Source organism: Oncorhynchus clarkii, chromosome 17 (assembly GCF_045791955.1).
Source record: "Oncorhynchus clarkii lewisi isolate Uvic-CL-2024 chromosome 17, UVic_Ocla_1.0, whole genome shotgun sequence".
Classification (NCBI taxonomy): domain Eukaryota; kingdom Metazoa; phylum Chordata; class Actinopteri; order Salmoniformes; family Salmonidae; genus Oncorhynchus; species Oncorhynchus clarkii.
The window spans coordinates 15,636,410-15,650,952 of record NC_092163.1 but is presented as its reverse complement, the minus strand read 5'-3'; the positions used below and the strand labels follow the sequence as shown (position 1 = coordinate 15,650,952).

General features: G+C 45.3%; 1 protein-coding gene across 1 annotated transcript; it reads right to left on the bottom strand.

Moving 5' to 3' along the window:
- Positions 1–7,498: 7,498 nt before the first annotated feature.
- Positions 7,499–13,999, bottom strand: LOC139370336 (neuronal vesicle trafficking-associated protein 1-like). Its single transcript, XM_071109758.1, has 5 exons — positions 13,902–13,999; positions 11,421–11,568; positions 10,847–10,966; positions 10,629–10,742; positions 7,499–8,937 (listed from the first exon to the last, which is right to left on the bottom strand). Exons 2-5 carry the CDS (start codon positions 11,547–11,549, stop codon positions 8,695–8,697), a joined length of 606 nt encoding a protein of 201 aa, XP_070965859.1. The 5' UTR covers positions 11,550–11,568; positions 13,902–13,999; the 3' UTR covers positions 7,499–8,694.
- Positions 14,000–14,543: the final 544 nt, after the last annotated feature.

Sequence of the window (14,543 nt, the reverse complement as noted above, 5' to 3'; positions counted from 1 at the left end):
ACTGTCAATATTTGTTGACAGTTGTTCATCATGTAGATGTTTAATTGTCCTCACTTAGTCTCTCTCTCTCTCTCTCTCTCTCTCTCTCTCTCTCTCTCTCTCTCTCTCTCTCTCTCTCTCTCTCTCGTTGTGACCACCATCAAATTCGTTTTGGGGTGAAAACTTGTCACCAAGAATGATAGGCCACTATTGGACAATCAGTCCTTTATTTTGTTGGTGTGCGTGGGGTCTGCACAGTTCTTATGACCACCCCTCTATTGCCATAGCTTCCAGCGTCAAATACACCCATAAATATCTATAGGATTTTTATTTGATGTGATACTATACATTTTACGGCTGTCGTTACTCTAAGAATCGACTCCAGCATTCCAGCGCATTATCTTATAACCAAAACCAGAAACCTGGGAATACCAATCCAAATCCATAGTGATATTTTCATCATCTTCACTAAATGATGGGAGAATTCCTTACGATCTACTGTGAGCATCATCCATGGAATAGATGAGGGAGGCAAGCAGTGAAATTCGACTTTCCCCCAATAAGCAAAAGGCACAGACTTTGCACTCCTGAGTCCTGAGTTATTCCATGCTACCGCTGCGCCGTAGCTTCTTCTCGTCAGTTCTAACCTGATCCCGGTAGGGTTCTCTGCCATTATACAGATCCGGTCCGCTCGGCAGGTAAACACGCAGTGCCGGGCCCCTCCGTGGCCCCTCCATGGCCCCCTCCTGGGGTCCCACACCACGGTGTCTGTCTGGCTGTCTGGCAGCAGGGACTTACCGGGCAAGGCCCGCAGCTCACGGAGGGGTGCTCTGCCGACTCAAAGAGCCTTAGGACCCCTCCGAAGTCCTCGGGGGTCCTCAGAGATGACTTTCATTAAGGGTAAATAGTATTGTATTGCCTTACTGGAGACCGTGTTTGTTTATACAGATCATATCAGACAGCTTGTTTTAATGTGGACAGTAAGCCTACTTAAAGCCTGAACATAAACCTGGGGTTTGATGTCAAAGATCTAGATAGACTAGAGAGCTCCATTAAATATGCCCTGTTTGATGTGGTAGATATGTAACATAGCTCTTCGTCTATGAAATATGGTTGCTGTGGTTGACGTTGTCTGTCTACAGGGCTACATTGAAATGGTTTGTTCTGTTTATCTATAGCCTAGAGCTGTCCTGCTATATTAAATATGTTTGCTGTGTTTGATTGTGTAGTTCCAGAGGTCCTATAGAGCTCCATTAAATATGTTGGGTTAGTTCTCGATAGCCTATCAAGCTATGTTATATTTGCTTGCTGAGTTTGATGATATAGTCTAAAAATAAATATTACATATGTTTGATGATATATATATATATATATATATATATATATATATATATATATATATATATATATATATATATATATATATATATATACAAAGCCTGCGGAGCCACAGTATATTCAATTCAGTTGCTCTGTTTGAGGTTATGGATCTCTTAAAGCCTACCGAGCTCCATATATAATATTAGATATGTTTATGAATAATCTGTTACAGTGGAGGTTGTCTTCACCTGAGGAGGGTTGATAATAGTCTTAATTTCTGCTGCATCCCACTTTTTATTGTTCACCGGCGAGTAAAAGGTCTGCGGGGATGTAAGTCGGTCATTTATCCCGTATTACCGCTAAGGCTTTGCCAGGTCAGGGAATCAATAGATCAGCATGAATCATGTCATGGCCTTCCCCTCAACCAAACTATCCAAACCCCATTGAAGCCCCATTCATTCTCATTTGCCATGCAGCTCCGCAGGCTGATAATGGGCAAAGCAAAACACAGATTAAAGCCAATTTGGATGGTTTGCGCTTGATGCTTTGCAGACGCAGGCAGGCAGCCCATGGTCAGGCTGACTTAACTGGGGGTTCATTCTGCTCTTTCTCTGTCTCTCTCTCTCTCTTTCTCTGTCTCTCTCTCTCTCTCGCTCTCTCTCTCTCGCTCTCTCTCTCTCTGTTTCTCTCTCTCTCTCTCTCTCTCTGTTTCTCTCTTTTTCGTCTGAGAGAGAGAGAGTCTGTGGCTTCACCGAGCGGGTGGAGACCACAGAGCCTAAATCAAACCAGCCTGTGTGTATGTGTATGAGAGAAAGAAAGAGTGTGTGTGTGTCTCAGCTTCTCCCTGAGATGCCATATTGGTAATAGGAACCAACTCCTCTCCATTCAACCTCCATTTGTCTCATTAGCCTATTAGTCCAAAGTCTAATCACAGGATGTCGTAAAATGATTTGGTCTATGACTAATGATAATATTTCTACTCCAAAACGGAACGGAACAAAAGCCAAATGCGTTTTTTTGTTGTTGTTGTCTTTGATGCCATGTATGGGCCGCAGCTTTGGGCCTATCGAACTACCTCTCCGTAGGTCTAGATAATTGCTTACACGCTAGACGTCGTGGCATTAGGGTATCTCACGGCAGGGTAACAGACTAATGAGTAATTTCATGGCTGTTGAGTCATTTTAAAGGGCAGCCATCTTGTTGATCTGAGTTAGAGGACTGAAACGTTCTCTCTCATTGTAGCCACTGACTAAACAACCAGGTAAAAAAGAGGGAGATGTTAAAACAACACACAAAGTCTCTGGCCATGTCTGAAATCTGTCCTACTACTTACAAAAATGACATACTTATTGTGCTACATACTATTTAGAACCTACTGTTTAGTGAAAATGTACTCAGTAAGGAACACGTGTCACCATACCAGACTCAGCTATACTGAGAAGGCGTCAAATGAATGCGTCGTTTCCCGCCATTCTTTAAGTTTGAGACAGCAAGCAGCCTTATCTCATTATCAGATGATTATCAGCTGCCGTCAAACACAAACACAAATTCTCTTCCGCAATAGTATGCAGCGAATTCTAATAGATGAAAAGCCGAAATGAGTATGACATCCTGGCGTTTTAAAGCATACTACATTTTCCAAATGTCACATACTATAAAACGGTCTATTTTCGCATACCCAAAAACTGTCTGTGATGAAATGCAGGGGTACCGAGAACACTGTCTGTCACTATAGGTCAAATTGAATGTATCAGGGAAGAGAATGCAGCGAGAGAGCTCTGGGTCATCTCTAGTTACCACAACCACAAATGGCTAAACCCCGCCTATTTCAACCCTTTCTCTTCTTAAAATCTTATTTTAAACCTAACCCTGACCTTAACCCTAACAACATTGCTAACCTCATGCCTAACCCCAACCTTAAATGAAGTCCAAAAAGCTAGTTTTTGACTTCATGAGTTTTTAAAATATAGTATATAATATATAATTTGTGGCTGTGGTAACTAGTGACAACCAGAACTCTGCCTGAGTGAATTCCTCTCCGCAACCACCGGATACAACCCCTAGGGGGCAATATACCTCCTAAACTCCCACTGTAACACTAAATCTATGTCTGAATGAAATGGCACCCTATCCCCTATATAGTGCACTGCTGTGGACCAGGACCCGTAGGCCCTAACTCATTTCAGATCCCTAATTACAAAAGTTTGCTCCTCCTCAGTATGTCATTGTGCCCTCTTTATTTTCTCTTTATCTCATTGCTCTTCAACTCAATAATAATACTGTGGAAATAAACCACTGTGATAAGTTATGATAAAGTCCCCTTGATACCGCCATAGAAGACCAAGCCACAGTGATCATGCTGCATGTATGGTGTTTCTATCATCAAAGCCAGGTCGGTACGGGGAGGGTGTGTGTGTGTGTGTGTGTGTGGAGGATGTGTCGTTGCACTGACTCTGGTTAAGGAGACATTCCCATCTGGCGCCAGTGTAGAGGGAACCCACTGTGACATACAACAACACATACAGACACAGGGCGACCCCCCCCCCCCCCCCCCTCGAGACTGAGTTGCCTCTCATCTGCTCTCCTCCCTCCATTCCACCCTTCCTACATTGGTCTCTCCTTCCTCTCCTTCCTACTGTCTTTTCTTCCCTCTCTGCTTCCTATTGTCTCTTCTCCCTCGTTTTGGTATTTTTCTGTTTGTCTCTTTCTTTCCCTCTCCTGTCCACTGTCTCCTCTCCTCTCCTGTTCACTGTCTCCTCTCCTCTCCTGTTCCGTCTCTCTCCCCTCTCCTGTTCCGTCTCTCTCCCCTCTCCTGTCTCTCTCTCCTCTCCTGTTCCGTCTCTCTCCCCTCTCCTGTCCACTGTTTCTCTCCCCTCTCCTGTCCACTGTCTCTCTCTCCTCTCCTGTTCCGTCTCTCTCCCCTCTCCTGTCCACTGTCTCTCTCCCCTCTCCTGTCCACTGTCTCTCTCTCCTCTCCTGTTCCGTCTCTCTCCCCTCTCCTGTCCACTGTCTCTCTCCTCTCCTGTTCCGTCTCTCTCCCCTCTCCTGTCCACTGTCTCTCTTCTCTCCTGTTCCGTCTCTCTCCCCTCTCCTTTCCACTGTCTCTCTCCTCTCCTGTCCCCTGTCTCTCTCCTCTCCTGTCCCCTGTCTCTCTCTCCTCTCCTGTCCACTGTCTCTCTCCTCTCCTGTCCCCTGTCTCTCTCTCCTCTCCTGTCCCCTGTCTCTCTCTCCTCTCCTGTCCACTGTCTCTCTCCTTTCCTTTCCACTGTCTCTCTCCTGTAAACTGCCTCTCTCTCCTCCCCTCTCCTTTCCACTGTCTCTCTCCCCTCTCCTTTCCACTGTCTCTCTCCCCTCTCATTTCCACTCTCTCTCCCCTCTCATTTCCACTGTCTGTCTCTTCTCCTGTCCCCTGTCTCTCTCTCCTCTTCTGTCCACTGTCTCTCTCCTCTCCTGTCCCCTGTCTCTCTCTCCTCTCCTGTCCACTGTCTCTCTCCTTTCCTTTCCACTGTCTCTCTCCTGTACACTGTCTCTCTCTCCTCCCCTCTCCTTTCCACTGTCTCTCTCCCCTCTCCTTTCCACTGTCTCTCTCCCCTCTCATTTCCACTGTCTCTCTCCCCTCTCATTTCCACTGTCTCTCTCCCCTCTCCTTTCCACTGTCTCTCTCCCCTCTCCTGTCCACTGTCTCTCTCCCCTCTCCTTTCCACTGTCTCTCTCCCTCTCCTGTCCACTGTCTCTCTCCCCTCTCCTGTCCACTGTCTCTCTCCCCTCCTGTCCACTGTCTCTCTCCTGTCCACTGTCTCTCTCCCCTCTTCTTTCCACTGTCTCTCTCTCCTCTCCTTTCCACTGTCTCTCTCCCCTCTCCTGTCCACTGTCTCTCTCATTTCCACGGTCTCTCTCCCCTCTCCTTTCCACTGTCTCTCTCCTTTCCACTGTCTCTCTCCCCTCTCCTGTCCACTGCCTCTCTCCCCTCTCCTTTCCACTGTCTCTCTCCCCTCTCCTGTCCACTGTCTCTCTCCCCTCTCCTTTCCACTGTCTCTCTCCCCTCTCATTTCCACGGTCTCTCTCCTTTCCACTGTCTCTCTCCTTTCCACTGTCTCTCTCCCCTCCCCTGTCCACTGCCTCTCTCCCCTCTCCTTTCCACTGTCTCTCTCCCCTCTCCTTTCCACTGTCTCTCTCCCCTCTCCTTTCCACTGTCTCTCTCCCCTCTCCTTTCCACTGTCTCTCTCCCCTCTCCTTTCCACTGTCTCTCTCCCCTCTCATTTCCACTGTCTCTCTCCCCTCTCCTTTCCACTGTCTCTCTCCCCTCTCCTTTCCACGGTCTCTCTCCCCTCTCCTTTCCACTGTCTCTCTCCCCTCTCCTTTCCACTGTCTCTCTCCCCTCTCATTTCCACTGTCTCTCTCCCCTCTCCTTTCCACTGTCTCTCTCCCCTCTCCTGTCCACTGTCTCTCTCCCCTCTCCTGTCCACTGTCTCTCTCCCCTCTCCTGTCCACTGTCTCTCTCCCCTCTCCTGTCCACTGTCTCTCTCTCTCCTCCTGTCCACTGTCTCGCTCCCCTCTCACTTCCACGGTCTCTCTCCCCTCTCATTTCCACGGTCTCTCTCTCTCTCTCCTCCTGTCCACTGTCTCTCTCCCCTCTCATTTCCACTGGCTCTCTCCCCTCTCCTTTCCACTGTCTCTCTCCCCTCCTGTCCACTGTCTCTCTCCTGTCCACTGTCTCTCTCTTATTTTCTTATATCTCTTCTGTCTCTCTCTCTCCCTCCTTTCTTATCCTTGTTTGGTCTCTGTCTTTCTTCTCTTCTACCTCTCTCCAATTTTCTCACTTTTTTCCTACTTGTTTTGACATACTTTAATTACACCTCCCTACTTATCAGCCGCTGAGAGAGTAATCACCTAGACAAATTAAAAATGAAACCGAACAATGAAAAGAGAGAGAGAGAACATTAGTTACATCACTCCAAGTCCCCCTCTCTCTCACATTCTCCTCTTGTTATTTGTGACATCAGAAAAACCCCAGAGGAATTTGATTATGGCGAACGTTATACACTAAATGAGCCTAAATGACTTTTGGCAGTGACTCCTCGCAATCTACTGGGGAATGCGGAGCCTCCAAACAGTCAGAACAAATTAAAAGCCAACCTGCTATTTTACTGTGGAGATCTGTTGATGTTGTAAAGCGAGGGAAACGAGACTGGAGGCCTTTACGTGACTACCCAGCAGATTTTATTTGATTTTCCCCCGGCCCCAAATCCAAGCCTTCTTGGCATGAGATGCTATGCTTTGACTAAGCATGGGGTCTGGAAATGGCCTATTAAATACTTTTTAACACTTTATGTAGTTCCATGCCCTAGGCCAAGCGGACAAAGTTTGTCACTCAGCAACTGCATGCGGAGGGGGAGAGAAAAAAAACTCCCATCACAGTCTAAACTGGGCGTAATGTCAATTTCATTAATAAGCGTGGCTGGGGACACACACACACACACATGCAGTAGGTGCATGTACACATAGGCATCCGCAAACACACACATGCACACACATACACATGAGCCTGCCCATACACACACACACACAGACGTGCACACAAGCACGCACACACACACAAAACACACATAAATCCACACACGTCTCCGGGCTTAATGCGATGGTGTGAAAATATGTGAGTGTAAATGAGATGCAGACAGCCTCACAGCAGAGTCCCTGACAGAAATAGGAGAAAGAGAGAGAGAGAAAGCGAGAGAGAGAAAACAAGAGAGAGAGAGAGAGAGAGAGAGAGAGAGAGAGAGAACGAGCGGGAGAGAGAGATAGCAAGAGAGAGAGAGACAGAAAGAGAGAGCGAGATGGAGAGAGAGACAGAAAGAGAGACAGAGATAGATAGAGAGAGAGAAAGAGAGACAGAGAGAGAGAGAGGGGAGGATATGGCTCAGTACCGAATAGCTAAGCTGAGGTTTGAAGAAAAGAAGCAAGTCATGTTTAGCATTCTGTGCATGCCACTCATCTCTGAATAATCAACAGTGAAAATAACGGACTCCTTTTGGTGTACTTTTACTTGGTTTTCTTAATAAAAATAAAAAAACCTCATAGAAACTATTTGGCAATACCTGGTAAATAGATATTGAAACTGGATCGTAAAAAATAGAGCGTTGCTATTGTGCATTGAAAGTACATGCAATCAGTAAAAAAAGCCAATTCAACAAGTCCCAGATTATGAATGAGAAAGCTTTATTGATGACATCAGAGCAGATGGGTCTGACATAAACGTTTGGCACTCAGAACAGAACAAGGTTTATTAACGCTGGGTGGTGAATGGTGACACAATGGCAGTATCACAATCTGATCCATGGTGAAAATACTGCCAGTTATTATGACTTGATATGAATCGCATTGCATTTTATTCACTATTTTAAAAATCCCCAAATAAATAATTTTAAAAATGTTATCCTTCAAGCTTTTCACCCCCCCCCCCCCCAAAAAAAAAAATCAAATAAATAGCTTAAGGAATAAAGTAAGCTCATAATAAATAGGTCTTTAAATAAATACTAGAAAACACAAAGATACGGATACTCTAGGTAGTTAATGTTATGTTAAAATATTAATTATGAGACAGGAATCCAACTTGTACACCTGCTAGTCTACTACATTCGAAATCATCTGAATTGAAATGACATCAATCCATTTGGTTATCTTCCACCTGAAAATATTCAGGTTCCTCGTACCCAATTGTACCTAAATCCTCATACACAAATTGTTCACAGCTGCTGGAAAATCTATTGAGAAAAAAAGGCATGATAAATATGTTTTTTACAATCAGGTTTCTAAATTAATGTGGGCTCTGTGCTTCCTGAATAGAACAAAACATTTTATTTCCCAAACTGTGTATGTAAAAATCTACAAAAAACATGTCTGGTTCGATCTAAATGTAATAACGCTAAACCTTGTCAGACCACATTACTAACAATACTCTACATTCAGTTCAGAATAAAATAAAAACCTGAAAACATGTTAGTCTGATAAGGACAATCTAGTGAGCATTTCAGGGAATCTTGTTATGTTCAGTTCTCCAACGCTTCTCACACGCACATCTCTCACCTCTCTCTCTCTCTCTCTCTCTCTCGCTCGCACAGGCACGCACGCACATAACACAAGGCGGTGGTCCTCACTGATAACGTCATAGAGAGATTAACTTTGCTGCAAATGAGTCACGTTCGCTGACACCTAAACAGACATTTGGAGCCTTACCCAGAATACCTCATAGTCAACTCCCCCAAGTAAACAACACTTTTTTCCCCCCATCTCCATCTCCATCCCCTCTTCCTAACTCTTCCTTTTGGAAACCCCATATACCCTTCTACCTTGATCACCCCTTCCTAAACCCTTTCCCTCTGGAAATCCCTCCATCCCTCACTCCTTCGAACGACTCGCCTCCTCTTTGGCCCTCTCGGCTTGCTTCAGGGCGTTGATGACGGGGAACCATGGTGACGGGGGCAGCTCGGGGATGATGGCGCCGGCGGCGGTCCTCTTGGCCTGGTTGAGGTGACCCAGGGCGGTGTAGAGACTGCTGGAGCGGGGGGGCACGCCTGGGTCCTCCTGCTGCTCTGTGTAGTACCAGGGCTCCAGGACTGCTGCTGGGGTGCAGTGCTTGTGCTGCGTGGGGAAGAGAAGAGAGGACGGTTGGTGTCAATTTTATTATTTACTTCAGGATGTGAAAAAATATCAGTTTTAAATCACTTCCTGAATTGAGTGAATGGAAAGTGACACCCAACCCTGTAAGAGACAGGAGCCGGGAGGCAGAAGCGTCAGTGAAGAGGGTGTGCAAAGTGATGACGTATGATACTGTTGCCTCTATTTACGGTTAGGGACAGCAGGGATTCTGGTCATCATAATGGGTTGTGGTAGGACTCGGCAAATGATGAGGGCAAGTCACATGTTACTGCCTTACCCTTCACTGAAACGACTTATTACGAGTGAGTCATACAACGTCTTATTCCACAGCGTGGGCGAGCATGAGTAAGGTTCTTTCAGGGAAATCATTTTTCATATTCAAACTTAGATGTGCCAGCTTCGTCTCATTAGATATGACACCTGAGATGCCATCCTTAGATAAATGAACGCGTAAGCTGTCGAAGGGAAAGAAAGGTACTCCACCAATTTGCCAAGCTCTGACAGGAGAAGCTTCAAGAGAGTTTTCCTTACGAGCGTTTTTCCTTTGAGTAGCATCGGTCTACTGAACAAACCCCTGAGGGAAATCCAAGGCTTCTTGACAGACTACCTGACCTTCCATCAGTATTGTGAGAAATGACCTCTCACAACAACCCTGGCTGCCTACGCTCTGCTAAACGGAAGACAACACCACGACACCCTCCGTTTGACTCTCCTATTTCCCTGCCCCTTTTCATGTCTCCAACAACACATTAGCTGTGGAAAAACGCCGCGAGCTACACTGTACCCGTCAACATCAAAAGCCTTTGCCGGGAAGGCCCCGTTGCCCATCTCCCTCCTCTCGTCTTCAGCCTTTAATCACAGTTTAGTCACGCTCAGCCTTAATGAAAGGCCCCTCTCTGATTCACAGGCGTCCCAATCTACTGCCTGACCAAAAAGCCTTGCCTGCCTCTCGCTCTTTAAAAGACAGGGGGCCTTTGTAGAGAGTAACAGGCGTGGAGCGTTGCCTGAGCACACGATGCCTGGGAGGTGTCCTAAGGAGATAATGAGTTTATGTTCCCAGAGTGAAGAGACAGAAAGAGTGGGAGAGAATCCCTTAGAAGTCTCTGGTGGGAAAATATGTACTAGATGAGGTGTACAGTAAGTACGGACTATAGGAGAGGGTGTATTAGTAAGTCACTGGGACTGGATGATAATTATGTTTGTGAAGGCGATTATAAGAACTTAAATAATAGTCCTCTGTTGGTCTCTGTGGGAGAACGCTAGAGAAACAACCTCTGCTTCTTGTCTGTGGTTTTAATGAATGTAACCCCGAGTGGCACAGCGGTCTAAGGCACTGCATCTCAGTGCTTGAGGCGTCACGACAGACACCCTGGTTCGATTCCAGGCTGTAACACAACCGCCCGTGATTGGGAGTACAATAGGGCGGTGCACAATTGGCCCAGAGTCGTCCGGGTTTGGCCGGTGCAGGCCGTCATTGAAAATAAGGATTTGTTCTTAACTGACTTGCCTAGTTAAAGGTTAAATTAAAATAAAAACCTCTATGACTGTCTAACTGGGATAGGAGGCAGTGTGTGTTTATGATGATGATGCTTTCAGTAGTCTACCTTACCATCGGGACATAAGCTGTTCGGATAGAAGGTGTGTGTGTGTGTGTGTGTGTTAGTGATGCCTACCTTGAGAACGAAGCCCTCTGGGCAGGTCAGTTGATTGTACCACAGAGCCTTGTACATGACCAGCAGGAGAAGACAAGCCAGGAACCCAAGGGTGATGAGGATCAACCCTGTGAGCTGGAACACACACACACACACACACACACACACACGACCATGAATATCACCATTCCCAGTAGTACTTCAGTAAACATACTACTAGCCCTTAGATAAGACTTTACCTTGACCTTCTCTGATACCTCGTCGTACAGTTTTATATTCAGCTTCTTGATTCCCGGCACGTACAGCTTCTTCTTTTTCTTCTGCTGCAGCTGATACTCTGTTGTGGTCTTCACGATTACCTGAGGATGAACAGCAGCATAGCACAGCAGAGCACTCCGAGTCAGATCGCTGGGTTGGAACCGGGCTGCTGCCTTAAATAGAACTGTAAGGTGTGTGTGTGTGTGTGTGTGTGTGTGTGTGTGTGTGTGTGTGTGTGTGTGTGTGTGTGTGTGTGTGTGTGTGTGTGTGTGTGTGTGTGTGTGTGTGTGATCTACTATGGATTCTAAGAGGCTCTGAGATAGTGTGGAGTGATGCCACAGCACTCTGAATCATTAGGATAACAGGGAGGCTGGGTCAAGGCACAGTACAGGGACCAATGACAGGCTCAGAAATGATGTAGGCTTGATGTGTGTCTAGACATGCAGTGTAATGTAATATACAGACAGGATGTACTGAACATGTTTAATAATTGCTGGGAGCGCGCGCGCGCGCGCGCACACACACACACACACGCGCGAGCACTCACGTTGTTACCTTGTTTAAGTATGGCTGTTGCAGCTGGTTCACTTCCAGAGGGGTGATGAGGGGGATGTTATCAAAGCCATCGTCCATAGACTGTTCTTTATCCAGCTTATCAGCCAGGTTACTGCCCAGCTTCACCATGTCTGCCTGCCTGAACAATCTGAATGGGGAAAGAAGCAGTGCAGAGGATCAGATGCTGAGTAACACAGCTCTGTTGGGTTCGAACTACTTCTCAATGACTGTCTGTCTGGACGATTTGGATCGCAATACAAACAGTGCTGAACGATTAGATGCTGGGTAACGCAACTCAGTTTGGCTTTACTGTGCAGAGGGTAGGATACTTAGTAACGCAACTCAGTTTGGCTTTACTGTGTAGAGGGTAGGATACTTAGTAACGCAACTCAGTTTGGCTTTACTGTGTAGAGGGTAAGGTACTTGTTACTGTGTAGAGGGTAAGGTACTTGTTACTGTGTAGAGGGTAAGGTACTTGTTACTGTGTAGAGGGTAAGGTACTTGTTACTGTGTAGAGGGTAAGGTACTTGTTACTGTGTAGAGGGTAAGGTACTTGGTAATGCAGCTTGGTTTTATTCCACTTCGTTGCTCCTTGTTTCCTTGTGTGGCTGAAGTTGATGATGATGTTAAAACGATGGTGGTGGTGATGATGATGGTGAGAGCTTTATTTAAATGGATGCCATGATATGCCTCTGACTGTCTTCGCCCTGCACTATCTAGGAGGTTTGTGTCAAACTAGGTGTCATCGTCATTATGTCTATTCCTACAAGTAGGCCTACAGTATCTCTTTCATTCGTTTATGTTTATTAGTTTATTATGTCCGTACTGGCTGTAATTCCAAGGTGAGTCATGTAAAGATGTTGCGTGGGCTACACACAGGAACACACGCTGTGTGTTTGCTTCATATCCTATGTGTGTGTTGGTCTAACTGTGCCTCCTCGATCAGAGCACCATCTGAATGTGGAACACAAGGTGAGAAGCCACTGAGCTCGTTGACGCCGTGTGAAATGCGGCACCACCTTCTCCGTAGCTCGCCATCCTGTACCGCTGTGAGAATGACTCATAATGATGATGCTAACAAGGGGGCAAAGATCAGTTCCTCGCAGGTTGAATCATACAGACAGGTATAGGCAGGAACACAGACGAGCACGAAAACATACACACAAACACTCTCTCTCTCTCTCTCTAGCTATCTCTCTCTGTCTCACGCACGCACGCACGCACGCACGAACACACACACACACACACACAAACACTTCCTCCAGGCTCCATTAGCCTAGCTATTGTTGCACTGTGGAGTGAGTGGGTGGCCATAATGGCTAATGTGGTTGTCTGTACAAAACTACAGCCCACCATCTTCAGACTGTAGATTGCAGGCTACTGTAGGAGGGAGGTGTGGGTGCCATGGTGATTCAGATGACTGATTGATGCTATATCAATGCAGAAAGAGCTGAGAGCCAGCTGTCAAATCTGTTCTTCCATCAGCGAAGGAATGAAACAAGGTTTGGATGAATGTGGATGGCATTATAACCATAAAAAACAGTATAGTTTCCTTAATCTTTTCTATTCATATTTTTGGTCAATATTCTCTGAATATTTTGATTGGGAAGTACAATAAGGAGGTGATGTGTATTAATGCTTTATAAATGCTAGAACCACATAACACAACATAAAACATAGTCTTACAAATAAAAAAAAAATGAATGATTCTATAAACTATTAGTATCTAGGCCTGTTAACTTTTTTCTTCATGGTTCACTAATCAGGCATCTGATCTCAACTTGCTGCATTGAAAAGAGCGTGTTTGCTGCAACAGAGATTCTACTGATCAGCACAGCTAACGGCCAGTTAGCAAACATCCCGAAAACAAACAAGACAGAGAAATGGCATGACCATGACCGCTGAAACTCATGTCACATCACACGTCATGTGGTAACATACGTTTCGGTAAGCACCATACATAACCTATAACCTCATGTCATGGCACAGACTGCTCGATATGCTCTTTGCATAGGCTACAAGGGCAATGGATTGACATTCAAGAATTCAAGAAGAAATTGGCATTCAAGAACTCGTTATGAAAGCTAATTTGAACACCGATATAGTTGTCGGAAATGACAATGTCATCTTTGAAATTGTTTAGACCGTTGTGAATTTTAGCTTGCTCCTTTCGCGCATTGGATTAATATCGAGGGGGCTCTCAACCGTATCAATATGCTTGAAATATACAGCCATTATTAATACTCAAATAGACACAAAGACATAAGCAACCAATGCTGTTTTCACATCAGGCAATTTTTTGTTGTTGTTGTTTGTGACAATCGAATCATGTCATTTGCAATGTAGACTATAGGATACCGTAGGCTACAGGTTTATTCACGTAAGCGCAAGCAGACATAAAGCCTTATCAATAAAATTGCCCACACAAACGATGACAATACATTCCACATAGGCTATAACAAAGGGAGAAAAATGACTTACTGCGTACGAGGATGACGATCGGTAGGGTTGCGTCGCGGATGTTTACGGGTAAAGCAGAGAATGGTGAATACCGTTCGGTTACCGTGGTGATGTCTGATTCACGGCAGGATTGCGCATGTAATTCGGTACTGGTTGCATCCTCCAGAGGAAATTGGAGCCTCGATGATGCGCCTCATATTAAATGTGTCTGGGAGATGTTGGGAATAATTAAGCAAAAGGGAATGAATATTTTACACGTGAACTCTGATATGTTACTGTAAAGGTCAGGCAGTAGTGTCCCCACATAGCCTTGTCTATATGCCTACTGTATGCCACACACAGTCAGATCAACAGTTTTACACATGTTGACGAAGTTTATTTACTTCTCACCTGGGAAAAAAATTTATTAGCCTACTATATTGAATTCCACAAAATGTTCTGTGTACATTTAATAACTACAAATGATTGTATATATTGACTTTGAGACCGAATTGGTGTGGTATACCCGAAATCAGTTTGTGATATTCATATAGATTTGTCATGCAATATTTGTTGAAAACCAATTACTAGGCCTACAGATTAAATAAAACCATTCATCTGTATCATTCAACAGTTCAACCATTGGCAAAATTGTTTTAATGAAAATGTAAATGAATATGCTTT